General features: G+C 40.3%; 1 protein-coding gene across 1 annotated transcript; it reads left to right on the forward strand.

The window, feature by feature from the left end:
- The first annotated feature begins 2,795 nt into the window (after positions 1-2,795).
- Positions 2,796-11,511, forward strand: LOC117304657 (coiled-coil-helix-coiled-coil-helix domain-containing protein 7-like). The gene is made up of 3 exons (XM_033789217.1): positions 2,796-3,081; positions 10,134-10,232; positions 10,690-11,511. Exons 1-3 carry the CDS (start codon positions 2,971-2,973, stop codon positions 10,780-10,782), a joined length of 303 nt encoding a protein of 100 aa, XP_033645108.1. The 5' UTR covers positions 2,796-2,970; the 3' UTR covers positions 10,783-11,511.
- Positions 11,512-13,735: the final 2,224 nt, after the last annotated feature.

Below are 13,735 nucleotides of genomic sequence, written 5' to 3' on the forward strand. Positions count from 1 at the left end.
TCTGTTTGTAAACAATAAATACATGAATTAGTAGGTATGCAAATATCACATTTAATGATGAGTAGGGTTAGCATGGGTTGCTACATTAAACAGCCCACTCCAAATTATGTCTTTGTTCCGCTTTTTTACCAATCTTTGTAACATATTATATTATATATTAATTTAATTAATGTTTATATAATTTAATAAACATATATTAATAAATATATTAAGTCATTATTACTTTCTTTTAATCAACAGAGCCACTCTGCTCAGCACCCTTCTTGATCCCAAATGAGATCGAACAAATGAATGGTTTGATACATAAAAAGCCCCCTCCAAATTATGTATTTGTCCCGCTTGCCCCCCCCCCCCCACCCCCACCCCCACCCCCGCCCACACGCACACACACACTACTAGCTAGCCTTGTCAGTCATTATCGATTACAGATCACAGGAATTACAGGTGAGAAATTTTTACCAACTTTCTACTCTTCCTTTTCACTTTCTTTTCACTTTCCACAACTTTCTTGTTAAACAAGCTCTTGTTATAAAACTTCACTGCAGCATACAACCTAAATCTCACAAAAAAATTAGATGAACGATGTTACCCTTTCACTACTGCACAAATCAAGATGAAGGTTATTATTGGTCAAACCAATATGGATTCTTTCTACAATCCTTTTGCCGATGGCATTGATGTGGAAATAATCATTAAAACATTTCAAATAAGCAGGTTCAACAAAACAATACCTGTTTTACTCTTAGATCTTTTTATGGAGACATGTCTGCTGGGTAGTTTCCGCTTCAAAGTCACCTTCTTTGGTGGATTTGGTATGTTGAAAATTGTAGGGACCGCATTACAAACCAGTCTACCAGTACACAATATCTAGGATGGCTCAAAATGCATTGAGCAGATTCTACAATTATTGTGCAAGTATTTTGGTGACTTGTTCCGCAGATCTGATCTTCTCGTAGACTGAACCCATCGGTCTGATCTGTGGTACCACAAATGAAATAAACAAAAGCATCATAATAAATCCATGTGATCTGTGCAGATTTTAATACTAGAGGCCAAATTTAAAACAAACCCCTCCATCTTGATTGATTATTTGGGTTGACCTGATTTATCAAAACATTACAAATAAATTATTCAAGATTACCATCACATTCACAAATTTATAATAATGTTATTAGTCAATTACAAAATAAAAACTTAAATGGCTGGAATAAATACAATTACAAGAGCACTGCTACACAGCTACTCCATTCTACACTCTGGGGTCATGAATGTTTGTTTCCTGATAATTAAAAACGATGTAATTGTAGAGTAGCCTAATAAAATAATTAATCATGCCTTTCTGTGTAAACAATAACATTTTGCAGAAAACAACTCCAGCCAATCATTGCCAATTTCTGCCTGGACGATGTTGATGTTAATGTCATTATTACATCAAAATGTTCTGCCATAAAGTTCGCCTTACCTTTCTTTGCTTTTTGGAAATCTGTAATAGTGAAGATTACTATTCCGTTGTGAATTGTTCACACAATTTACGGCAGAGCACCATAGTGACATGTTTGCTGTTGCCTAGCGCCTAGTGTGGTTGCAAGTTTTCCATAGCCAGCCGTAGTGGATGCAGTGTAACACAGAGCCGACTTTGGTTTTACTTGCCCGACAATAGCGGGCGCCCTTCCATGCTCCCGCCATTTTGCGTTTCACGGTTGCGCACTCAGTGTCCTATCTTCCTTTTATAAAAATATAGTATCTTTGGTGCTGACCATTATATCCTATCCCATGAATCACCGCGACTCTTTTCGACCTTTAGTCTGGTCCCCTGCCCAAAGATTCCTTGACGTCTCTTGTTAAAAATTTTAGGTCAGGTATCACCCACGGTTAAAAATAGAGCATGACGCAACTTGTCAGGGTCGGGGGTCATCTCCAGGGAAACCATGTCTGCACGTACTACTAGTTGCGATAACGTAACCCTCCTCCCAACGGCCGCGCGCCAGGCCGGAGGGTTACGAGATTATTTTTGATCGTCAATTAATGACAATCTGGTTCAACACGTATAATTTCGAAAGCTAGTCACCAGATTTTCCCCCATTTTTACTACTTTTAAAAATCATGAAACATAATCCTCAATCAATTCAATGTCTAATGAACACTCAAGTCAAAACACCTTTGAAAAAATATTTTTGAAGAAAAAGGACAAAAACTTACCAGATCCCGGAGCGATTTCCCAGGTTTATATTTTGAACTTGTCGCATCGCTTTGCAAACGCTTTATTTAGGCACAACGCCTGCATTGGCAATAACTGGCATAAAAACTCCTGGACGGCCGACAGGACTGACATTACGAGTCCGTACCGAACATGAACGATACTGTCCGAATGTTGACGACAACACGTTCGGAACATTTCGGATAACTTCGAAAGAGGAGGAATTCCTCCTTTTTGGTCACGTGATTTTGGTGATACACCGGACCCTAAATTCGACAGAGCCTGGTCGGAGATTTTTGGGTCTGGGAACCAGACTATTATGCTTTTTGTTTTGCCGTGGCTCTTTGCGTTTTGCCGTGGCTCTTTGCGTTTTGCCGTGGCTCTTTGCGTTTTGCCGTGGCGCTTTTCGTTTTGCCGTGGCTCTTTTCGTTTGGACGTGGCGCTTTTTGTTTTGCCGTGGCGCTTTTTGTTTTGCCGTGGTGCTTTTTTTGTTTTGCCGTGACAGTTGTGGGCCACCGTAGTACTGCTTTTTGATGACTGGTGCTCGGCCTTTACTGCGCTAGGGAAAAAAATGTCGGGCTTGGGGGGTATAGTCGGACGCTATCTCTACGGTGTCCTCTGACGTTGTTTGTGTGCATTATTGGTTCGTTGGTTTCCAATGATGTGTGGGTTACTCTAGTTCTAGTCTCACACACGACATAAAACTACGTAATTACGATATAAAATTACGTAATCATGATGACTGTACATCCTAAAACAACGTTTTAACTGTTATGGAATCAGTCATGGGAGACTCGAAGGAAGTGATTTGGAAGCGACGCGGCGGTGGTCCGAAAACCAATGCGAAGAGGTGGACTGATCAGGATAACAACCCATGTGTTTCAGTGAGTTAGCTGTTTTTAACCGGTCCTACTACTTGCCGTCAACTCGCCGACTTGCCGTCAACTCGCCGTCAACTCATTACATTTACATGAACAATTTATAAATGGGGCACGGAAGTGTTAAGTCTGGGCTAAACTACATCTTTCTCATGGTTTTCGGTACAAATTCATTCACAAAAACGACTTTGTGTTGATAAAAAAAAGTACCAATCATTGACATCTTGGGCCAAGACTAATCAAGGTGAAAAAGCAAGATGGCGGCCGACGGTTTTGCTGCTTCGAGAAACTTTTTCACGAGAAAAAAAACTCAAATTTTATTCCGAAATATGACCTAAAACTTACTCGAATTCTCTTTGAGCTGATACTTTACAGTCCTATGCTTCTTTAGTGGATTTTTAAATGTATATTGGTGGAGTTGACGGCGAGTTGACGGCGCAAGTGAGTTGACGGCGAGTTGACGGCAAGTAGTAGGACCCGTTTTTAACTAGTCTATTGTCGTCGTCAGATCGGGATGCACTAAATACCGACAACTCGCGACCCCTACCCTGACGACAACTAACACGACAATTTTCTTTTAAATACACTTTAAAAAACATTTGAACATAGCCCTGCAGTGGTACTGTGGTAGGACGTCAGTCAATCATCAGTTCAGTTGGTGCCACTTGCTTGCAACGGCAATTGAATGAACGGAGGAGTCCAACCTGGGCTAATTAACATAAGATAAGTCATTGGTAAATGAAAGAGTACCCTGGTGTCATGTGTTTTCAGTAGGATAACAGGAAAATTGTTCACAATCAAACGGTAAAAAAAAAAAATTCAAATCATCTATCCAATTTTTTTACAGTAACACTTGCACTTCATGGTGTGTTGAAATTTTTAAAGTTTTGGTTTTACGTTGCGAGAGACAGTCCGCCATTAACAGTGCTTATGCATGCACGACATTGGAGCAACGTCATATGTTTTCACACCTTTCATTGGTTGGTATTTTATTGAATATTCAGAAGCTAGTACGGCGTGCAAAATAAATCTAAAGTATTATTCAATTACTACTTAAAACAAATTTAATTACATTTTTGTCCTAAGGCATTTTGGCTACTATATTAGAATCCAGAGATATCATAAGGCATGAAAGTAAAACACCCCACCCCCTTGAAACACACACACTTCATAACAATCCGTTTTCCCCCATTTCAGACCAGTTATGTTTGGTTTCAAGAAATCAGAAACCAATCTATGATATTTTCTCTTTAAATGTAGACTTTTTGATATTTATTACGCTTATCGGAGTTTTTTTACAGTATGCAGTAAATAAAAAAAAAAATTGTGTCATTTTCACTTAAAATATTTTAATATTTTCCCCATATTGGCACACCATAGAATCCCAAATAGTAACCACCTCACGTGATCCATCCAGTGACTAAAGCAGAATGAAACTCAATCTAGCAGATAGTAATTTTGTTTTGAACTTTCGAGGTTGGATGATGTTTCTTTGACTCATTTGAATGTTGGCATAATAATGCACTAGTGATTAGTACCAAAAATCAATCATTTTATAAATGTTTGAGCATAACCAACGACAGGAAACTTTTTTCTCAGCATGATTAAGCCTGATGAAAATACAGACCGTGAGTAAACTGCATAGCTTCTGTCACCGGTGCAGCTTGCACAACCTAGTGGTAAACGGGAATCAAATTTGGGGACCGAAAACATATGAGGGTCGATAACGTATGACGCTACAATATGTACTCATAATATACATCTACAAAATCACCTTTCCAAACTGTTAAAAAAAATTTTTTACCCCGTTTTTTTTATTAGTATTACGACTGTTTTTATAACGACCGGTAGTCACATGTAGTATCTGCCGATGTACTTAATTATACCGCAGTGTGGACTTTTTTTGTGGTAATACAAAATGCAAGACGATCATATGGCCATGTGGGTAGCATGTGCGACCTGTCCATGTGTTGGCATCAGTTCACACAATTCTCTTGCAAAACGAATTCAAGTTTATTTTAAGGATCATTACAAATTTTGTATTATTTATTGTATTGTTTTTGAAAAAACTGCAGTACATGTACATGTAGTATTAAAATGATTATGATAAAAAAAAAGACAACTCAGCCTTTAGAAATAGTTAGAACTTACCCCTGCAGTGTAATCGTCCCAAAAGTACGTCGAAAGACAACGGGGCGGATACTACCGGTCGTTTCTAATTCAGGGTAAAATTTTACATTCAAATGTTCTTTTAAAGTGTTATAAAATTTGTTGTCGTCAGGGATCGTGAGTGGGGTTGTCGTACTGTCATGCCCTGTGATTCATTCATTATTGGGTTATTCTTTAAAAACAAAATTCCAATGGCGACCAGAGGTGGAATTACAGGAAACTATACAGAGATTGAAAATTAGATAAAAATTACGACATTTTGGTTTTAAAGGTAGTGGACACTATTACACATATTGACTGGCAATGAGGTAACTAGTGTACGTCTATTCCCCCGAGGGACTTTGAGTGACCAGAAGAGTGACCTACATGTATTTCCCAAGGCCGAGGGAAATAGGCCCCTCTTTTGTAGTTGCTGTTCACGGTCCAAGTCAAGAGAGGGCGCTGTAACCAGGCACAATTTTCAAAGACTTGTGCCCGGCGGGTCCTTATTCCCGCAAAATAAGCGCACGCGATCACTTGCCTAGACTATAGTTCACCCCACATGACCGTGTTTCAGCCAACCAGAATACAGAACAAGCAAGAGGTGTGTTATAATGGTAATTACTCAAAATAATTATTACCATAAAACCTTACTTGGTAACGAGTAATGGGTAGCTGTTGATGCTATAAAAAATTGTGAGAAATGGCTCCCTCTGTAAGTAAGGTACTGGTAGTTTTTGAGAAAGAAGTAATTTTCCACGAATTTGATTTTGAGACCTCAGAATTAGATTTTTAGGTCTCCTTTTCGATTGCTGTGGCCATTGATTGGGTTCTGAAGAAAGCTACGAAGGATCGAGGAATCATTTGGACTGTCCGACCTTGATTTTGCTGACGATATTGCAACATTGTCCGAGAGTACCCAGGGTCTCCAGACTGTAATGGAATCCATCAGTGATGCCTCAGCTGGACTGGGTCTTATGATCTATCTATCTATCTAGCCTATGAGTTTTCCAAATTTCACCCAAGCTAACTGTGTTCTTCTTCGGACTTCTCCTTCCATTTCGTGATCAAGGGTGATGTTTTTACCAAGGTATGTAACCGTTCACCTTCTCGATTGTCGTTTGTTATTGTTTTGTCTTGTAGCTTGTTGCTCATCATTTTGACTCTCTGCACTAAACTCTTGAATCATCTGCAGCTCATCGGGATCGTGACTGACAAGCATGATGTCATCTGCAAGCCTTAAATGAGTTACATTAGATGTTCCCCATTTATTGCAATTCCTTTTGATTGCCAATCCAGGTTTCTGAATACATCCTCCATGGCTGCTGTAAAGAGTTTGGGAGAAATTGGATCACCCTGTCTGACCCATTTAAGGATTTTGAAAACATTGGTGGTAGTGTTCTCCAAATAAATTCTGGCACTTGGATCTTTGTATAGCTTTGATAAGACGGATATATTTGCCATCACTGATCTGTTTCTCCAATGCATCAAGAAGTGACTGATGGTCTAGACTCTCAAATGCTTTCTCATAGTCCATGAAGCCTAGGAAGATGTTAAAACGATATTCGTTGGCCTTTTCAATTATCTGGCTTAAGGTGTGTAGATGGTCTGATGTCCTAAATCCTCCTCGGAACCCTGCCTTTTCTTTTGGCCGAATATCATCAAGCTGTCTCTGGACTCTTGCAAGAATGATTCTGGTGAAGACTTTAGGTAGAAGACTGATTGGTCGGTAATTCTTGATGTCTTTCATGTCCCCCTTTTTGACTAATGTGATGACCTTGGATTCATTCAACCGGGTAGGAACTTGTTCAAGTTGAAGGAACCATTTTGAACAACTCCTCTCCTCCCAACTTTAGAATGTCAGAAGTTAATTGGTCCTCTCCAGGAGCCTTTCCTTTCTTCATGTGGTTTAGAGCATTCTGCACTTGTTCCTTCAATAATGGGTGGTACACTACCAGCCTTTTTATTCCAGTCTTCTGTTCTCCAGTCTGGTCTATCGATGTCGTACTGCTCTCTATAGAACTCTTCAATGGTTTCTGTGATTTTAGTTTTATCAGTAACTTCTGTCCCATCTTTTGTTTTCAGTTATAATAACAGCTTTTTCCTCCATGTAGTTTTTTTATTGATGATTTTTGGCCCTTTATTGCTCTCCAACACCTCTTTCACCATCTTGGTCCTGTGTTGTCGCAACAAACTCTAGTGTCCAGTACAATCTGTGGGCGGCGCATGAACTGGCTGGGCCATGTTTCGCGGCTCCCCCCCCCCCACCTCTTCGAGACTCGCAATCAAGTCCTGTGGTGGAACCGCCGGGAAGAAGGAGGAGAGGTCGACCTAAAATGAACTTGCACCAGACCATCTAGCGGGAGCTTCATAGGGTCAACAAAGGCTGGAGCGACGTCAGGTCACTGACTGCTGACCGTTCTGCCTGGAGAGCGTTGACTGCCTCATGCATCGGACGACCCAGGAGCCCCTTAGTCTAAGTAAGTAAGTGAAATCAAGCATCTGAAAGCACACAACTTCGTGTGACAAGGGTGTTTTTTCTTTCATAGTTATCTCGCAACTTCGACGACCAAGCGAGCTCAAATTTTCACAGGTTTGTTATTTTATGCATATGTTGATATACACCAAGTGAGAAGACTGGTCTTTGACAATTACCAATAGTGTCCACTGTCTTTAACCATGTTACGAACAACCTTATATAAATGCCAGTCACATAACAGCCCCGATCTATGGGCGTGGGAGAATAGTTTGCGTTTCTTATTTATGAGTTTTTTAAGTTCTGGTGTGATCCATGGAGAAAATCTTGACCGTCGCCTTGACATTGTAGGAATTGATTAGCACACGGCAGCGTTGAGTATGTCCGTGAAGATTTCTGCAAATGAGTTGATGTCATTAGGGTCCATAAATGCAGACCAAGGGATGAGATGAAGCAATCTTCCAAGATGATCAAAGTCCCCACGGTGAACTGTAGAAAAGAGCGAAGAATGCCGGACGAGAAGGGGGTTGCTTGACCGAAACGCAAAGTGTACTGCAAAATGGTTAGTTTCCACTGGACTGGGGGCAGTGGAAACAGAAGCGAATCTATAAGGACGGTTTTAGAAAACCAAGTCAATGATAAAACCAGCAGTGGGATTTACGAGGTGGGGGTGCGTTACTGATGTGACGAGCTGCTCCAAGACAAACTCGGCAGCAATATCAAATAGTCGGGAACGATTAGGGCTAGATTGATTAGTGGGGTTGACGTCTACATTAAAGTCACCCAAGACAATACCCCCATCAAAGTCATTCATACTCACAGTTTGAAATGCCTCTCTGAGTCTTACCCAGTATGATGCGTTAGATGATGGAGGGCAATAGAGAATACCAACTAGCCATGATTCAGTAGAAATCTTTTCTGACATCCACATCAGTTCAATGTCATCATGTTCAAGTTGTTCAAGCCTACATGTACATGGTGACAAGGACCCGTTGATAGCAGCAAGTACACCACCTCCACGGCGTCCATGACAACGATCTTGCCGATGGATGACGTAATCTTCAGGCAGGCCAAGAATACGTTCATTGTCATGAGGTGTTAGCCACGTCTCAATGAATAGAAGGATGTCCGGTAGCAAATTAGCATATAAATACCACTCGAGCTGGGGGTCCTTTGTTCCGGATGCTACGAGTGTTACATAAAATGCCAGTAATGTTATTTCGTTTAGGCCGATCATTCATGTTTTGATCAGGATGTTGAAGAGGAGAATGAGGCCCAGGGTTAAGTTCAATGTCACCACCAGCAATCAGGCCATATAACAGCATGTAGACTAGGCCATGACTGGTTATAGGCTGTTTAGGTTTCCCGCCGCACAAATGATGGAGATTACCTTTTGATAGCAGAGCCGATCCATACCCTAGACGATTATGCAAAATAATGTCTGTAAATTTCAGGAAGGTCTTGGGGTTCAACTTGCCCAGGATAACAACGAATGGATCACGGGTGTCATGATGACAATCAGATGTGTTTTCAGATTCAACAGCACGGTAGAAAGACGAAAACAGAAACAAAATACGGAGAGCCAAAACAAAAGACGTGTTGATCGCCATTTTGGTCATGCGCAATCTGGGTGCTGTTCAATTCTTCCCTACGTCTGGGTCACATACCTGCTTTGTGTTCAAAATGGGCGACAAGTCTTTTGTTACAAATTATCGGCCAGCTAGTTGCGCTCACCTTGGTATTGTGCAAAGTTTTGGAAAAGGTTGTCTCTTCAGCCATCATTGAACACACGAGTATGTTTGGCTTGCTGAACAACCGTCAACACGGCTTCACCAAAAGTAGAAGTTGTGTTACTCAACTTGTTAATGTTTGGCACGAGTGGGCTTCCACCATTGATCCTCCGTGTCCTCTTCGAATAAGCATTCTTCTTCTATTTCAAGTGGTGTCCTCGGTCAATGATATTACGGCTGAGGTTTCTCCAGGTCTTCCTGTCCCCCATGCATGTGGATACTTCCCCAGCTGTCACAAATCCAGTGTCCTTTTTCAGCAGATCGATATAGGTCAGGTGGCCTCGACCTCTTTGGGCTTGACCTTGCTTGGGCTCCCAGAGCACAAGCATTACCTGAATAAAAAAGTGCAAGGTCTATAGAGCTATTGTGCTATCCTGCCTCCTGTACAGCTCAGAGTCCTACACGCTATACCGTAGACACATTCACTGCCTGTCCAGGGTCTACCTACGGCACCTTAGAACCATCCTTGGTATCAAGTAGTGTGACCATTTGAAATGTTCATTTTTACTTATTACAACCACCAATAATGCTTGAGACCTGAGCAATAAAAGTGCAATATGAAAATAATGTGAAACTTAGTTGTTATTGGTTTTGTTTGTGAAATTAATGTACAATTTTTTTGTTTTATTTTTTTTTGTTTATAGGAAGCAAATGCATCATATGAGTGTCTCCATGAAACCAACTTTGACAGAAAGTTGTGCCAGACATATTTTGTTAATTATCAAAATTGTCAAAAGTTTTGGGTAAGCACCATACAATGTCTGTGGGGTCATTCCATGTCGAATCAACCAATAGGGGTATGGGTCACCTCTCATATTTGGCTGAAAATTCATTGAAATTCACTGTCTCTCAGTGAACTAATATAATTTAGTGACCGCGATTGTGTTTTTTCGGGATTAGTGCCCATTCGGGCACTAGTCTTTTAATTTAGTGACTGGTTACAGCGCCCTCTCTTGACATGAACCATGAACAGCAACTAAAAATGTCCTTTCTTTTCCAAATTTCTTTTCTTATTTCACATTTAAGACCTTCGGCGTCGGGAAATAGGTCCCTCTTCTGGTCACTCAAAGTCCCTCGGGAATAGACGTATACTACCTCATTGAGGTAACTACATAACATGTAGCCAGTCAATATGCGTATATTATTTTACTAAATTTTGCTATAATTAATAATGAAATTTATTTCTCAATTATCCAACAGCTGAATATTCAAAGAGAGAGGAGGAAACTTGGGATTAAACCATCACTTCCACCAGCAGAGGAAAGAGACAGAATTATTCAAGAGAGACAGTAATATTGAACCATGTACTGCCTGTGAGTACTGGTGGCAGGCCTGGGATTAAGCAAACGGAAGAGCAGAGACCAATTGCTTGAACCATACATTGGACAGCTCAGGGATTTGTTGAAGTGCCTCCATTGAACTCCTTCAAGTTGAGTTGTTTCATGCTGTAAGATTTAACCAACACAGGATGGTGGTTTTCACACATTGTCCAACGACTGTAAATGTACATGTACATGGAAAAGCTGTATGTTAAAGCGCCTTGAGCGTCACAGAGTGACAGAGAGTTTGGTCAGAATGCCCTTCATCCAAATTAATTCAATATATACGCTAAACATTCTCATCAAAATAATTTATAGTTTTGGCCTGGCTCAATCTTGCCCCTTTGAATGTTGATAAAGTCAAGGCCAAATTGGCATGCCCTAATTCCCTATATTAGTCAAGGCCTGGTGTTGACCTCACTCATCCAAACTTTCAACAGTTTGTGTATTTATAAGCATGATAAGTGAGTTTCTGCCTAGTACAAAGTGTGTGGTAGCACAACAGGTGCTTATACATGTAAGAGTGTTGTGACATGCTGATATAAACTAGCAAATACGTGTAATAGTTAAACATCCATGTGTTGACTGAATTACAGAAAATATTGACTCCTCTGATTTTGTTATACTGTGGTTTCCATAATAAGCATCTAATCCCTATTTGTGTGTTGCACTACTAATAAACGAGAAGTACAATGCAAACTGACATTTATTATGAGTGATTGGTTTATCAAGACTTAATAATTCTAAGGTTTCTATAACTCAAAACAGTGGGGTTCTTTTGGGCTTTTTAAACCATTAGGATCTCCAGTACATGTATATAATATCAATAACATTTTTTGGGGAAGGTCAACGGTGGATTATTTGAGTCAAATTGGTGGCCTCAAACCACTCTTGGCTTATCCTTTGAGTCTAGGAGGTGCTAAGACCAAGACCAAGGCCTTGCATATAGCGAGGCTGAGACCATTAAGTCTGCAACGCCATTAAATTTAGGGCAATTAAGTCCGTTTTAAATTAAAGGCAGTGGACACTATTGGTAATTACTCAAAGTAATTATTGGCATAAAACCTTTCTTGGTAATGAGTAATGGGGAGAGATTTTGAGAAAGAAGTAATTTTCCACGAATTTGATTTCGAGAATTTGAGGTCTTGAAATCAAGCATCTGAAAGCACACAACTTCGTTAGCCCTATATAGGACTCTTTCTCTGTATACAGAGTCCTAACTATTGAGGCCCGTTTCTGCAACAAGCCACTAATTTCAACAGATTCACATTCCATGGCGGCAAACATTTTTCTGCGGTGGGTTTTGGTCGTCATACATTCTTCACAAATCCGTCATTTTCGTAAAATAATGCAGCTCCCAACGTTAAAAAATTCCTGTTTTGATCGTTTTCTCACAGTGTTGTCTGTTGTCGTGCGTACGCGTATACATTCGCGTGCAAGACGCAAGATGCAAGACGCATGTATTCTGGCTCACCGTATCTTGACTGCACAGCGTTCAACACGCAAACACACTGCAAGATTTGGGCGTCTTGCGTACACACGGCAGACTGTGAGAGTACAAACAAACATTTGAATTTCTTAACGTTGGGAGCTGCATTATTTCATGAAAATGACGGATTTGTGAGGAATATATGAGGACCAAAACCCACCGCAGAAAAATGTATGCTGCCATAGAATGTGAATCTGTTGAAATTAGTGGCTTGTTGCAGGTAAGATTTAAGTTATGAAGCTGTGAACATTTTCCACCCCAGAAATGTACCCTGATGACGTCACTGTAGTACAAAACGAAAGTGTAAGGCTGCCAGGGCTAACAACTTCGTGTGACAAGGGTGTTTTTCTTTCATTATTATCTCGCAATTTCGACGACCGATTGAGCTCAAATTTTCACAGGTTTGTTATTTTATGTATATGTTGAGATACAGCAAGTAAGAGCACTGGTCTTTGACAATTACCAATAGTGTCCAGTGTGTAATATACTGCTGTTTGGGAATGGTTATCTAAACCTCCGATGATAAATTACTCCTTGACGCTACAGAATTGTCGTTGACAAATCACACGACCATTTATTCTGGCAAACAATACGCAATTAAACAATATACATGATTGGACAGATCATTAATTTATACACATGTAGGCCATTATCTGTCAAACTATAGTCTGTACTATTGTCTTACCAACAATAGTTGCAGTTAACAGCAGCAACTAAGTAAATAACATCAACACTTTGAAGTAAACAACACTTGCATGTAACCATTGTGGCAACAACATTGATTTATGGTGATTACTGTAATAGCTAGTTTTTTAAAGCCATAAACAAGTAACCCTTGGGATTTGTATAACCAACTTAACTACCTCGTCAGTGGATATGTCATTGCCATGAACACGGCTAGAACAAGCAATGCACTCAAAATTGCCCACAAAACTTCCAGAAAATGTTGACATGGAAACGACATTACACCTACAGTCAGACAGTGTACTTTTATAAAGCATCCTAGCATGCCCTTAGGCATGTAGGGGGCTACTAGCAGGTCACAATACCAATATATTGATAAGCAATTGTGTACAAATGTACACGTACATACAGTTCACATGATGAATTGGAACTACAAATTTAATTCTTTCCATATTCGCAGGTTGCCCTGAAATACTTCTGTCATACTAGTGTTCATGCGTTTTGCACGTACGTACTATGTTCATTAAGCTCCTGGCCAATAAAAAGGTCTGCTTTGAAGACTCCATCCCAAGCCCCTCCCTCTACGGCTGTCTACATCCTTATAAATCCGACAACGAGCCCCGGTTTTTCGTTGTTCGTTTCTTTCACCCGCTTGGTTCGTAAGGAATGCCGTCGAGAATACAATGCTAACACTATACTCTTATACTAAAGGAGTATTCCAATCCCACATCCCCAGTCGTTATGACTCTAATTC

The sequence above is a fragment of the Asterias rubens genome, chromosome 21, assembly GCF_902459465.1.
Source record: "Asterias rubens chromosome 21, eAstRub1.3, whole genome shotgun sequence".
NCBI lineage: Eukaryota > Metazoa > Echinodermata > Asteroidea > Forcipulatida > Asteriidae > Asterias > Asterias rubens.

Excerpts from the sequence above, each read along its gene's own strand:
- LOC117304657 (XM_033789217.1), top strand. The coding sequence starts at position 2,971 with ATGGAATCAGTCATGGGAGACTCGAAGGAAGTGATTTGGAAGCGACGC. Across the intron at positions 3,082-10,133 it reads ATAACAACCCATGTGTTTCA|GAAGCAAATGCATCATATGA; the intron begins GTGAGTTAGCTG and ends TTTTGTTTATAG. Across the intron at positions 10,233-10,689 it reads AAAATTGTCAAAAGTTTTGG|CTGAATATTCAAAGAGAGAG; the intron begins GTAAGCACCATA and ends ATTATCCAACAG.